Source organism: Lathyrus oleraceus, chromosome 7 (genome assembly GCF_024323335.1).
Source record: "Lathyrus oleraceus cultivar Zhongwan6 chromosome 7, CAAS_Psat_ZW6_1.0, whole genome shotgun sequence".
Taxonomy (NCBI): Eukaryota; Viridiplantae; Streptophyta; class Magnoliopsida; order Fabales; family Fabaceae; genus Lathyrus; species Lathyrus oleraceus.
The window spans coordinates 194,176,168-194,190,705 of record NC_066585.1 but is presented as its reverse complement, the minus strand read 5'-3'; the positions used below and the strand labels follow the sequence as shown (position 1 = coordinate 194,190,705).

Sequence of the window (14,538 nt, the reverse complement as noted above, 5' to 3'; positions counted from 1 at the left end):
GTGGGACTTCAAAACAATTCTTCCATATATACTTAACCACATAATACGGTTATTTCGCCAATTCAAAATTCTGGATCTGGCATGAACCATGTAGGTCGAAATAACCAATCACAAGGAGTCCCCACCCTATTACCTACCCTTACAACGAATAACCAGGGAGCCTTTAGACAACAAATGGATGCCAGTAACCATGATATGGTAGGAGTTCTGGCTAGAGAAATGAATACCATGTTTTCTCCCTTAATACAGAATGTGAATAGGACTAACACTGACAATGCCCAAACATACCAACAACTGTCAGCGTAGAGCAGATTTCCTTGGCGCCCCATAATCTGCTGTTCGACGCAGGCCAAACCAGGTTATAATCCAGGGAGAAGAACCAAGTATAGATCAGGTTAGACCACCAAGGCAAGCCCCTGACGAAAGAGTCATGGGGGCAAGATTGGAACAACAACCAATTCGACGGGAAGTCCCTGAAGAACAACCTAGGAGAGTGATAATGGTTAATAGAGACCAGGATGCAGACGAAGTAATTCATAGGGTCAGGCAGGAAAACATGATGGAAAATGACTTAACTAGTATGATAGAGAGAATCATGGCCCAGAATAGTCTGAATACAGGACTTCAACGGCCAAATTATTCCTCTCCTTTATCAGAATATATCCTGCAAACAGAATTACTAAGTGGTTGTAAAATCCCTAAGTTCACCAAATTCTCAGGGGATACTAGTGAATCCACTATAGAGCACATAGCCAGATACATGACTGAGGCAGGGGATTTGGTGAACAGTGAGAACCTGAGGATGAAATATTTCCCTAGTTCTTTAATAAAGAACGCCTTCACGTGGTTTACAACTTTGCTACCAAATTCCATAGATGCTTGGCCTCAGTTGGAAAGATTGTTTCATGAACAATTCTACATGGGCCAAACTAAGATAAGTCTTAAGGAATTAGCCAGTATCAAAAGAAAATTCACCGAACCTATAGATGACTATCTGAATAGGTTCCATTTGTTGAAATCTAGATGCTTTACAATAGTGCCTGAACACGAGTTGGTCGAAATCGCCGCTGGAGGTTTAGACTATTCCATCAGGAAAAAGTTAGATACCCAGCATCTAAGAGACATGGCCCAATTAGCAGATAGGGTTCGACAGGTCGAACGCTTAAAATATGAAAAGGCCAGAGCGAATAAGAATTATAAGAAAGAGAGGGTTGCTTATGTCGAATTCGAAGAAGGGGAGTCTGAAATCTCTGAAGACCCTTATGGTTTTGAGGAATTCGAAGTAGATTTAGCTGAATTAAAAGAAGCACCACCTTATGCCTGCAAATTACTTACACCTTCGAATGGCAGAAACCCTGTCGAAACTGAAAAGAATGATAGATTTCCCAAAAAGACTTACACATTTGATGTTACCAAATGTGACGAGATCTTCGATTTATTAGTAAAAGATGGCCAAATGATAGTGCCTCCTAATACCAAAATTCCTCTGTTAGAACAACGGAAGAAAAGAGGTTTCTGTAAATATCACAATTTTTTAGGCCATAAAACCTCACAATGCTTTCTTTTCAGGGATCTTATTCAGAATGCAATCAGGGATGACCGCCTCAAGTTCGCTGACAAGGGAAAGAACCAGATGAAGGTTGATGTTGATCCCCTAAACATTGCTGAGACAAACTATGCTTAACCTGTCGAAATCAACATGATTGACGTAGGGGAAGTGGAGGTTGTAAAGGCAACAGGAACTGAATGCCATGTGTCATACCCCAATTTTGTCCGGCCATTTGTGGTTTACCCATGAGATCTTTTTAGTTCAAAGACCCATTTGCATAAGAGTGTTCATAATCTAAAATGTGGTTTGAATCTTTTTACATTACTAATCCAAAACCTATTTTTTTATTAGTAAGTGTTAAAAGCCATGTTATTATTTCTATGATCACTATTTACTAGTCCATTTACTCATCCCAAATATTTATATCAAGTTCTAAGTTCTTCATGGGTTCCCAAATAAAATTTGCATTTTTTAGAAACATGTATGTGTTTTTTTTTTTTTAAATTTAAAGTCCCATGTTTAGATTTTTGTATTTAAAATAAAATTGTGTTTTTTAAATTAAAAGTCTCATGTTTAGATTTTTGTATTTAAAATAGAATTGTGTTGTTCTTTTTAAATTAAAAGTCCCACATTTAGATTCATGTGTTGAAATTAGAATTGTGTTGTTTTTAAATTAAAGCACCATATTTAGATTCATGTGTTGAAATTAGAATTGTGTTGTTTTTAAATTAAAGCACCATATTTAGATTAATGTGTTGAAATTAGAATTGTGTTGTTTTTAAATTAAAGCACCATATTTAGATTCATGTGTTGAAGTTAGAATTGTGTGGTTTTTAAATTAAGTCACCATTATTTGGGTTCTTTGTGCCATAGTTGAAAGTATGTTGTTTTTTTATTAGAGTTGAAATTGCAATAACATGTTTCATTTTTAACTCTTGGTCACGGTTGTATTTTGTTAAAAAAAAAACATGCTAAAAGTAACCTCTTAAGTTGAATGACTCATAATGGTCCAAACAGGTTCTAATTGAGATAACAAGACAAATTTTAAAACACCTTAATGGGACATATACAAACAAAATATTAAAATAAAATTTAGTTGTTTTTAAACAAAAAGAAAATTAATTACATAAACATTTTTGAAAAAAAACTTCACACGTTACAAACCATTCAAGAACAGTTGCATAATTATCCACAATACAAATCCAAATAAAAGGTGCTGCAACAATGACAGGTTGAGAACAAAGCTTTTGAAGAACCAACGGCCAAAACCTTTCTTCAGGCCAAAACGCTCCTAAATCCAATTGCCTCATAGAGTGGATCCAACCTTCCATTCCATCAAGTCACTTCACGTTGTAACCTGCAGAGTGAAAAAACAACTTAAATAACTAATAAGTTAATTAGTTTAACACTTTATCCAGAAGACCAACATGAATACCCAAAAAGCATTTCGAAAATGGCTTAAAACAGTAACAAATTACAAAACAGATCCCACATAATCTGGAAGGAAAGGCCGTAACTAAAAGGAGTTATTTTATAAGACTCAAAAAGTTCATCAGTTGAGGGGAGAGGAGACAGAAGTTAACAGCAAGAGAAAGAGAGACGAGAGGACAAAGTTTTTTTTCGAACCCAAAAACCAAACAGAGAAAACATTCTTACAATCCCAGAGATTAATAAAAAATAATTTTTATTAAGAACACCCAAACACATAGTGTTCAAAACCAACAAATCGAAAGGAGAAAGAAGAGAAAAAACCCAGTCGTCATTCTGCACAAATTTCGACCGAAATCCAAATCCCAAAACTCTCTGCAAAATTCCAAGAAAACTTGTTCAAAATTTCCTGAATCAAAATTTATGAAACAAGTGAGCTCAAACCTTAACCGCATTACTCGCCCGAGAAACCAAATATACAAAGAGTAGTAGAAAACAAAAGGGATATAGCTTACCTCATTAAAGAATCGCTTGCGGAAGAAGGCCTTTGTTGGAATTCGAAAGATCTCGCCAACCCGGAGATTTTCAGAACTTTTGATTTGGTAAACCATTTGCGTCTACCTTCTTCTATGAGTTTCCTTTTTATCATCTATTATGCTTTGCTGCAACTTTTATTCTTCTGTGTTGAACCGAATCCATGGCATCTGATTTTTTACGTGATTTTTGCTTTGTGCGCGTTTGAGATCTGTTCTTCGTTTGAGCTTGGTTTTTGCATGTTATTTTTGTTGTTGTGTGCCATGAAATCGAGAGAGGGAGAGAGTGAAGCGACGGAGAGAGAAAGTCACGAGAGAGTGGAGGATCGTTTGATAATGAGGCTTGTTTTAGGTTTGATTTGTCATGATAGCACTTTAATTCCCATTTAATTTTGTTTTTTATTATTCCAATTTATAATTAAAAGAGGTGACTAATGGAAAGAGAGAGAATTGTTTTTTCCAGAAACAGTGTGAAGAGAGAAAGAGAGTATTTACAGTAAAAAATGTATCATTAAGTTTGACCTTTTAAAACCTAAATTTTATATTTATTAAATTCATTTTAATAATTAAAAAATATAGGTGGCGGTCACCACCCTTTTTATTGTTTCTTTTTTTTAAAAAAATATTTTATCTTCATAAAATAGGTGGCGGTCACCACCCTTTTTATTATTTTATTTATTTATTTTATCTTCATAAAATAGGTGGCGGTCACCGGCCTTTTTATTATTTATTTTATTTCCATAAAAATAGGTGGCGGTTGCCACCATTTGTATTATTATTTTTTATGAATAAATTAGGTGGCGGTTCCCACCCTTTTAATATTTCTTTTTTTTTTATTTAAATTTTTATTATTTATTATTAATATCCTTTAGTATTATTTATGTATTTCCGTATTTTGTATGATTAAATTTTAATTTTTATCACTTAGACTTTATCATCTTTAATTAGGCCACATTTATTTTATAATATAGTTTTATTATTTGGTATTGTTATTTAATTTTGTTGCGCTTGACATCATTATAAGAGATAAGATTCATGTGTAAATATGTGTGTTCGATAAACCTTTTTGTATAAGTTCAAATTCGTTGTGATTAATAGTATAGAAAATTAAATTTATAAAATCATTTCACAACTCACAATTTCATAATCATTTTCAAACTATCAACTCGATTTCATAATCGTTTCAATATCGTTTTAAAACCAAACTCATTCAATCACTTCGAGTTAAAACCATATCAAACCAACTTCAAAAATATCATATAATTCTCGATTCAATATCGAGCCCCCCATTGTCAAATACCTTTGTAAGTCGATTGCTTTTAAGCATCGCCATCAACCTCACATAGCTTACTCTTGGGCTTTCTTACAATGAGACCTATTTGGTTATTGATTAATCAATTAGATGGATTATTCACTAAATAAATTCAATTCATTCACAATAATGCAATTTTTAAAACCTCGATCCGACATCGAAAGTCAAATTTAAATACTTAATCGCATCTAAACAACACTTCATTTGAAAACGAAAAGGGGGATGGTTTTGAGTTTTCAACTCCTCTCCTCGATTATTTGAATACGAGTTTTCTTACTCGGTTAGTCAAATGGTCGTCATTTCTAATTCATTTAAGTACAAACAAATCAAATCCTTTTATAATAAGAAACCAAAAGGGAGATAACTTTGAGTCTTCAATTTTTTCTCCGCGACTATTTGAATACAAGTTCTCTTACTTGGTTAGTCAAATATTTGTCGTTCCTCTACAAACTTTCAAATCCCGATTAAATCAAAATACTTTCATGACAATGAAATGAAAAAGGAGATGACTTTGAGTTTTCAACTTCTCTCATCAATTGTTTGAATACGAGTTCTCTTACTCGGTCAGTCGAACAATTGTCATCTTTCCACCAACTTATTCCATAAGTCAAATCATTCTAAATCAAAACTATACGAAAAGGGAGACGGTCTTGAGTTTTCAATTCCTCTTCTCAAATGCTTGGATATGAGTAGTCTTACTCAGCCATTCAAGTACTTGTCGTTTATTCTAAAATACATCAACCATACACAAATCGATTTTCATAATCACTCAAATGAAACAAGAAAGCGGTCTAGAGTCTTCTACTCCCTTTCCCGATTGTTAGGATACGAGTTGTCTTACTCGATTATCCGAGTATTCGTCATCCATTCAAAAACACTTTAATTATTATCAAATCCTTTCTATAATTAAGGATGAAAAAGAAAGCGATCTAGAGTCTTCTATTCCCTTTCCCGACTGTTAGGATACGAGTTGTCTTACTCGACTATCCGAGTAATCGTCATCCAATCAAAAATATCTTAACCTATCAAGTTTATCCTTTCTCGCCCTCGTGCGATAGAAACCAATCAATCAAAACATCCAACATATTGATCCAACTTGTCACCCCTGTGTGACTGAAACTCTTTTAAAAAAAGAACACTATTTAATCCTTTCTAATACGCACAACAAACTAGCGTTTAAGCCTCCGCCGAGAGTAGACAAGCTAACGTTTAGCCTTTAGGATACGATCTAAACAATTGTTCATTAAAAAAACACCAACCAACCGTAGTTCCCCGAACTACGAATGCTCTAATTTCCTTATTATACCATAAGGATATGTAGGCAGGAGATTGTTGTATCTTCGCGAGCACACTAATAAAAAACCTCCCCTTTCCCTTTCTAAGGTTCTCATCCATTTCAATTTCTGATATTTTATAACCCAAAGATAACAAATAAACATAAATTAACACTCGAAAAGCAAATTAGAACTAAAAGGTTCCCGTTGAGTACAACGGACGTAAGGGGTGCTAATACCTTCCCCTTACGTAATCCACTCCCGAACCCGAATATGATTGCGATGACCATTATTCCATTTCCTAAAGGTTTTATCGATATTTTGCTACCCCTTTGTTGGGATGAATAAAGTTCGGTGGTGACTCTGTTCGAACGTAATTTTTTCTGCGACCATCGCGAGGAATCGTATTTTTCGAGATGCGACAGATGGCGACTTTGCTGGGGACAACTCCAAGCACAAGAGAGTGAAGCCTAATTTAGTTCAGTTTCTGTATTGTATGTTTATCTTGTTTGTTTATCTGTTATTTTTTATTCTGCTATTATTATTTTGTCATAATTATTATATTGTGATTTATTGACTACGTCTTATTGGGGGTTCTCTGGTTGATGATACTTTGTGAGATAGGCTCTCTACCCGAGTCTGAGGAAAACCATAAGATTAAGTTGGTGGTTGCGTAGTGGGCGCCCACAAGGAGTCTTCCTTGTTGGGAAGAAACAAAGACCCCGCCTAGAGGAGATTCTCTTGAAATATTATTACCCGACGAGTTTTCGTCACGACGATAGTATTCTCAAGTTGGATCAATGACTCTAGGGACCTTTAACCCATTATATCCGGTGGTTATGTAGTATTTACCTGAAAAGTCTCAGACTTATTAGGTTAATACGAAAGCCCCAATCAGATGAGATCCCTTGGGCGTATTACTACCTTACAGTGGTATTCCCAACCTCGATCTATGACTCTGAGAACCTTATTAGAACCTTCGACTCGAGAGTTGTGTAGTATGGGCCCACTAGGAGTTTTCCTCATTGGGACCATACGAAGGCCTCACCCAGATGAAACTTTGTTTGGGGATGTTATTTGAAGATGAGTTTTCATCATGACAATAATTTTCCTAGATATTGATTGATGACTTTGAGAACTTTTTAACTTTAGCATCCTCCCAAAAGGGTTTTGTTTAGTAACCAAGAATACCCGCTGTAACACCTCAAAATTTGCCCTTTTCTTCTTGGGACTAGCTTAACATATTACATTTCATTTTTAGGGCATTAGTCATTGCATATTGCATATCATGTGAAATGAACAAGTCATCCTCCTAAGTCTTTCTCAGGAGATAGAGAGGTTAAGAGATTCAAGCTTGAGGGTCTCATAAATTGATCACCAGCCATCTGAGGGTTTGTGCTTCAATTAGGGTTTTTTTTGGTCCCTCAAGGAGTTTGACCATTATCTTGATTGCAAGGGTACATCATCATCATCATGGTTATGTCATCCTCAAGGGGCTCATTGTTCAGGCTCAGATTCTTTGGGATTAGGGTTTTGACCTCTGGTCAACCCTGATCAGTTGCATTCTATCAGTCAGGGTTCCTCAAGGAAATGGGGTTTATTTGCTTGGAAGGAGATCATCATATGATTTTATTGAGCTCGTACAAGCTAGAGTTTCATTTTGGAGCCATTTCATCAAGTGGTTAGGCTCAAAATCATCTGTGCATGTTCAAATCATCTGTCAACCAGGAAAGTCAACTATGCAAGAACTGAGGGCTAGGAGGTGGAGAAATGAGTTTCAACATCTCATTCATGTTCAAAAGAGGCTTATTCATCATGTCAAATGCATATCTTGAAGAATTTGAGGTCAAGTCAAAAGTTTCCAAAAATGGAAAGTGACCTATAATTGAAAGTTTCCCAAAATGGAAAGTTTTTGGTTCAAATTCAACTTGATCTTGCATCATCAAAGAAGCTTCAAATGAATTTTTTCCCATTGCCAATGTGTTTAAAAAATGATTTTGAGTGACTTTGATCAAGCACATGGCACTGTTCACGTCCATTTACTACATGCACCATGCAAATTTTCAATTTTTGCCATGCACCCTTATTTTGCTAATTCCTAATTAACTTTGCTTAATTTTAATTAAAATAGGATTAGCACATGGTATATATACATAATTATAACATAATTTGGAGAGGTTAATCACAATTCACCATTTCTAGATCTAAGAATTTTTTCCCTCCAAAATTTTCTTTCAATCTTAATTCAAAATTTTCTCACATAAACCTTGAATCTTCTTCCATATTCTGGTTCTCTAGTGTTGATTTAGCAGAGATCAAGCCTTGGATCATCAAGTTTGGACCAGAATTGTGCATGTGAAGCTCAAGAACATAACCATGGCATTTGAGATTTAATCAAGATCTACACGTTTCCAAGCCTCAATTTCATCATCAAACTTCATAACAAGTGATTTGGAGTGGATTTGCATGCTTGCTTGGCCTTGGATCTGCAGAATTCGCCAACTGTTCTTCAAGAGGTCACATTTTTTATCCTCTTAATTCTCTATTTTACGTACATAATCTTATAGATCTTGTTGTGGTGAGAATTCTGATATAAATTTTGTGGAATTTGGATGAAAATTGAGTGAGATATGATGATTTCAAGTTTAGATCTAGAAACTTCTTTGCTTCGATTCAGAAAATCCATGGAGATTTAGGCTTAGATAATATGATATTTGAATTCTACATTGAAAGAGCTTTCCAATGATATATAATTTGTAAAATTCTGAGCAATTCTGGAAAATCTGGAAAAATACGTATGAACATTCATCATCTTCATCTTCATCTTCATGAAGAAGATGAAGATCTTCATGCAAATCCGTCACTACCAGCCTAGCGTCCGTTTTTTTTCGTCACTAACCGTTTCAGCCTGGCGCGCTCATGTTTGAAATTGTACCTGGTTCGATTCCAGCGTGCTCCACTTTTTCAAATTCGTTCATCATTTTCACTTTTCCCTCCATATTTCATGTATGCTTCACATGTTTGATTTCAATTTTTTACCCAACTTAGAAAAATCATGATAAATTGAAAAATGCTCCAAATCACTCCCAATTTTTTGCAAAATGATCCTTAGAATGTCTAGTTTTTTATGATCATGAATTTGGAAGTTATGCATGGCTGGAATTTTATTTGCTCTAGGTTGATTGATCATGTGTGCATGTATGACCTTGCTTGGTTCAAACTATCATGAAATGCTTGTTTTTAATCCAATGGACTTGAAATTTTACATGCTGATTCTAGACACATTGATGGATGTTTTAGGCTTGGTTTGGTATTTTTCTCATGTACCAATTCTGTTTTATGCTTGTGTTTGCATGGTGTGACAATTCGTGTCACACAATTTGATGATCAACTTGTGCAATTTGATGATCAACTTGTGAAATTTGATTCCCATGCCAAATAACCTCTAATGCTTCTGATTTTTTGTGTGATGATCATGTTAGGTGTGTTGAATGTTCATGAATTTTTCCAGAATTATTTGAATCATTTCTGTTTTGATTGGGAATTTTCATTCATAATGATCAAATGTGTGCCTTGAATTGGTCATTGACTTCTCTTGCCTATTACATGAACTTGCATGTTGATTTTGGTTTGGTACTTTTTAGGACTTGTTATTGAGTGATTAAATATGATCCATGTTGAATATCAAGTTCTATTTTGGATTTTTTCTTCACTTTGGACCCTAGGCTTTGACCTAGTGGTTTGTTACTTACATTTGAGTTGTGATTTCAGGTTCAAGTATGCATCTCCATGATTGATGTTGCTCCTTCATTTGAGCTTGATCATTTGTTGTTGTTGGCTAACATTTGCTTGTTTTGTAGGCTTTGAGAACAATTCACTTGTGTTTATGGCTCATGTGTTGCATATTGGGTTGTCTGTTGGATATTGACTGTTGACTATTGTCTGGATTTTGTACTGATTGGTTTAGTTGTTTCCATAGGTACCTAAGTTGCTTTAAGTTCATTTGAACTTTGCTTTGCTTGCTTGTGGTTGACATACCACTGAGGTATAATTCCTTGATCTTCATGTAGTCTGGAAGACCTGTCATGTTACTTTGGCAGGCAACTGTCTGAAGCCCTCCTTAAGAGGCAATGCTTGTGTTTGTTTAATTTTGTGCCAAGCAGGTAAAGACCTCTTAAGAGGCAATTGGCAGATAAAAGGGATGTGCAATCCATCCCCTGCTATTCAGTTGTGTCAGTCACTTTGCTCACACACCCTGTGTTGAGGCATTGTGAATAAGAACCCAAGATCTTGTTGTGTCTGTCATGTGGAGAAGAGTTCCTTCATTCTGAACTCCCACACTTTCTATTTGATTCGAGCTCTCCCAGGCCAGGGATAAGAGCTATGAGGCATAACCCTCATCTCCATTTCATCTGCTTCACCCTAACTCTCAATGTTAGGGTTAAGAGCTAAAAACACCCCATTCCAGTTGGCTTGTTTTTACAGCCTAGCCTTGTATGAGCCAATTGTTTGCATATAGTGTGTGTGCTTGCTTTATTGTGCTTGTGTTTGCTTTTGTGCTGCTTAGGCTAGCTTGCTTCCTGTGCAAGTTAGGATAGAGACCTCAACATAGGGATCATATGCATGACAACTTCTAGGCTCGAGTCGTAGTCTCCCTAGTAGCTTGTTATCTCCCTTGTCTCTAGTTAGGTTAGAAGTTCTTTCCCTGTTAAGGGGAACTACGTCGCCCTGATCCTCATACCAGATGAGGTACGTAGGCAGGAGATGAGAAGATCTCTCCGGGCGCCCTTTTTCTTTTTCTACCCTTTGTATTGTGTTGGAGTCCGACATAAGTCCAGCGATTGGCAGTTGGTTTCCTGTGTTTGCTTCTTTGTTTGGAGTCTGACGTAAGCCCAGCGATTGGCAGTTGGTTTCCTATGTGTGTTTTGTTGGTTCGGAGTCTGATGTAAGTCCAGCGATTGGCATTCGGTTTCCATGTTTGCCTGTTTGTGTGGAGTCTGACGTAAGTCCAGCGATTGGCAGTCGGTTTCCTGTTTGTGTTTTGTTTGGCGTGCGTTAGCCGAGCTACGAGTGCTCTGATTCTTCTCCGGTCAGAGAAGATACGTATGCATCGGATGCGACATCCTAGCGAGCACCTTTCCCCTGTCCCCGAACTACGTCGACTCTGATGTCTGTGTCTGACAGACTATGTAGGCCCAGGATGCGATATCTTGCCGAGTCCCGTTTCTTCCGTCTTTCATCTGTGTTTCCTCCCAGTGTTTGTGCAGTTTTGAGCAATTTCTTTAGCAACCTTTCTTCTATTCTTTCTGAGCGTGGATCATGTCGAGTACGACGGATGCGTAGGGGTGCTAATACCTTCCCTTCGCATAACCGACTCCCGATCCCATCTTTCTCTGGTCGCGAGACCATGTCTTTTCTAGGTTTACTTCGAGCGTTTCCTTTCCCTCATTTGGGATAAATAACGCACGGTGGCGGCTCTGTTTGTTTCTTTTTCCCGCCGGTTGTTTTTCGCGGATGCGACAGCTGGCGACTCTGCTGGGGACTTAGAAGTTGACCTCTTGCTGGTCCATCTTCCCTAAGCGAGTCTCTCCTAGCGCTCTCTAGGATAGTTTAGGTTGCTTGTGCTGCTCTATTTATTGCATTTACGATCATTATATTTTGTATATATTTGCATATATGTTCGCATGCATCATATTATCATTGTGCTGTCTTCTGTACAGGTGGTTTCTCTGATTTGGGGTGGGTGTTCTGAGTGGGGCTAAAACCCAGGCCCGAGTATACACCTAGAATTAGTGTGGTCTCACGTTTCCTCACATGTTGGATCAGCATGTTGTTGCGACGTGACATACCACAAGCCGGACGAGGTTCTTCTGAGTGAGCTCTTCCTTAGTGGGGTATTCCACTTTGGTTGGGTTATCTCTTTAGGGCTGTTGACTTCGGTGACCGTGCTTTCCCGGATCTTTGGTTTAGACGATCTTAAGAGAGCTGCAATGGCACACCCGAAAGGGCAAACCCGTTGAGTATCTTTGCCCGATTGTCGAGACCATTATCCGCCTTAGGATGACCTGATTAGAATTCACCTGTGAGAGGAGGGTTGATTTTTACAGATGCATGTTCTGATGGTGACTTTGATGGTGACTAATGATTCAGCCGTTGGTCAGAGTCTTATTTATAAGTCGGATTTATGGATATTTATTTCTGAGACGCCGGAATGCTGTCCGCGGTATTTATCAGTGGGGATCCGTTTATTTCAGGATTCCCTGGGCTGGTTCAGAGGATCTGGTGGTTATCTGTTCAGAGGACTTTCTGGTGATGATGGTGATGTATTCTCCGGTTCCGTTTATTTCGGAACTCCCGAGTTGGATTTATGGTTGCTCAATACCTTAGATGGTTGAGATCAATTCAGAAACCGGAATCCAGTATAAGGGTTGTTCAGATGACTTGGAGGATGGCACAGTGCATTGCATTCACCATCAGCATCATTCACATTTTGCATTTATCTGCATCTAACTCATGTTTATCCATATGTAGGGGATATTCTTGATCGAGATCCTGGTTGAGAGACTTCTTTGTTCCAGACATGAGGCCCGGCTTGAAAGATAACGTCGTCTACAGTTTCTTCAATCCAGAGATTGATGTGTTGAGGGATATGATAACATTGATTACACCTGACCATGTGGGGTTGTTCCGTGAGTATTATGGTGGTATTCTGAAGGTGGTTTTCAGACTTATTGATACAGATAAGAGTGTCATCCATACTTTTCTCCAGTTTTATGACCCGGGTTTGAGATGCTTCGTTTTCCCGGATTACTTGTTGGGGCCTTTGATGGAGGACTACGCCAGCATCCTGGGTCTCCCGATCAGGGACCAGATTCCGTTCTACGTCACTAAGGAGGAACCTGATGTTGCCGAGATTTCTCGTGCTCTTTATTTGAGCCCAGAGGTGACCAAGGGGGGTTTGAAGGAGAAGGGGAAGTTGCCCAGTTTTCATCTGAGTTTCTTAGAGACTAAAGCCAAGGATCATGCTGTTGTGGGTAATTGGAGGGCCGTTTGTGCTTTGATTGCTGTGAGCATCTATGGGATCATCCTATTTCCTAATCAGAAGAACTTTGTGGACATTAATGCCATCCGGGTGTTTATGCAGAGGAATCCTATTCCTACCTTGGTTGGGGATGTTTATTACTCGGTCCATAATCGGAATGAGAAGAGGCGAGGGGGATTGATTAGATGTTGTGCTCAATTGTTGCACAAATGGTTTATGGGGTATCTGCCTTCCAGAGGTGCTTTTGTTTCTCTTGATCCTACGGTTAATTGGGCGACCAGGTTGATGGGTTTGCGGGCCAAGGACATAGCTTGGACTCACAATGGTATGGCTGGACGAAACTTCATTTATAGTTGTGGGAGCTTTCCCAATGTGCCTCTTATAGGAGTTCAGGGTTGCATTAATTACAACCCGACGCTTCTTAGGAGACAAATGGGGTTTGCTATGGAGGTTCCTCCTCTCGAGTGTGAGATTCAGGAGTCTTTCTACTTCCCAGCTGAGGGTAATCTGTCCCAGTTGAGGCAAGTGTCCGGGGCATGGTGTAACATTCAGAGGAAGGGCAAGGTTCCTTTTGGTAAGGTTAATAGCAGGTCTCTTCCTCCATTTGATGATTGGCTTAGGAAGAGGATTGAGCTCATACATCTACCATTTCCTGGAGGTGATCCTTGGTGTCCATTGATTGAGGGGCCACGTTCTTCTGTCAGCATGGAAGAGTTCCTTGAGATGAAGAAAGCCAGAGATCAACTGCAAACAGAAAAGACTGAGTTGGAGATGAGTGTTGCTAGGATTCAGATGGATAATCAGGAAATCAAAGGGAGAATAGAAGACCAGGATAAGAGACATGCCATGGAGGTGAAGCGCTTTGAGATAGATACTGCCTATTACCGCAAGATCAGCCAAGCATTGGAGTCGTCTACAAAGGAGCATGACCTCACCAAGGAGAAACTAGCTAGGGCCTTGAGGGTTATTGAAGATGAGAAGAGGAGACAAATCCTTGTGAAGAATCAGAGAGATGCCAGAGCTAAAGTCCTTGCCACAGAATGGGAAACTGAGAAAGCGAAGATTATTTCTGAGAGAGATCATTATCTTGCTGAGAGGGATCATTATTTCCGACAGATGAAGATTCACCAGAAGGAGATAGGAAGATTGCAGCAGGAGAACACCGAGCTTAGGTTCGCCGTGAAGTTTACCAGGATGGTTGATAATGCAGAGCCCTCTGGGGGACCTCCTTCAGTGTAGACTTTTGTTATCATGTGTTGGATTACCGTCAGGCCTGTTAACGGAATTCACTTGCTTGAATTTTCTTTATGATTCTGGAGAATTGTATTAGATTTGTATCAGCCTGATGTATGACTTTTGCACGTGTAGTGAACTTTTGATATACAGTGGTTATTTTCATT

At 38.2% G+C, this 14,538-nt stretch overlaps 1 protein-coding gene and 1 long non-coding RNA gene across 2 annotated transcripts; one reads left to right on the top strand and one right to left on the bottom strand.

Annotated features, from left to right (window-relative positions):
- The first annotated feature begins 430 nt into the window (after positions 1-430).
- LOC127102869 (uncharacterized) lies at positions 431-1,684 on the top strand. Its single transcript, XM_051040194.1, has one exon. The coding sequence runs from the start codon at positions 431-433 to the stop codon at positions 1,682-1,684; it is 1,254 nt and encodes a 417-aa protein (XP_050896151.1).
- Positions 1,685-2,731: 1,047 nt separating this feature from the next.
- LOC127107351 (uncharacterized) lies at positions 2,732-3,970 on the bottom strand. The gene is made up of 3 exons (XR_007795696.1): positions 3,493-3,970; positions 3,302-3,386; positions 2,732-2,906 (listed from the first exon to the last, which is right to left on the bottom strand). It is a non-coding gene; the product is annotated as an uncharacterized LOC127107351 (long non-coding RNA).
- Between the last annotated feature and the right edge of the window lie 10,568 nt (positions 3,971-14,538).

Excerpts from the sequence above, each read along its gene's own strand:
- LOC127102869 (XM_051040194.1), top strand. The coding sequence starts at position 431 with ATGGGGGCAAGATTGGAACAACAACCAATTCGACGGGAAGTCCCTGAA.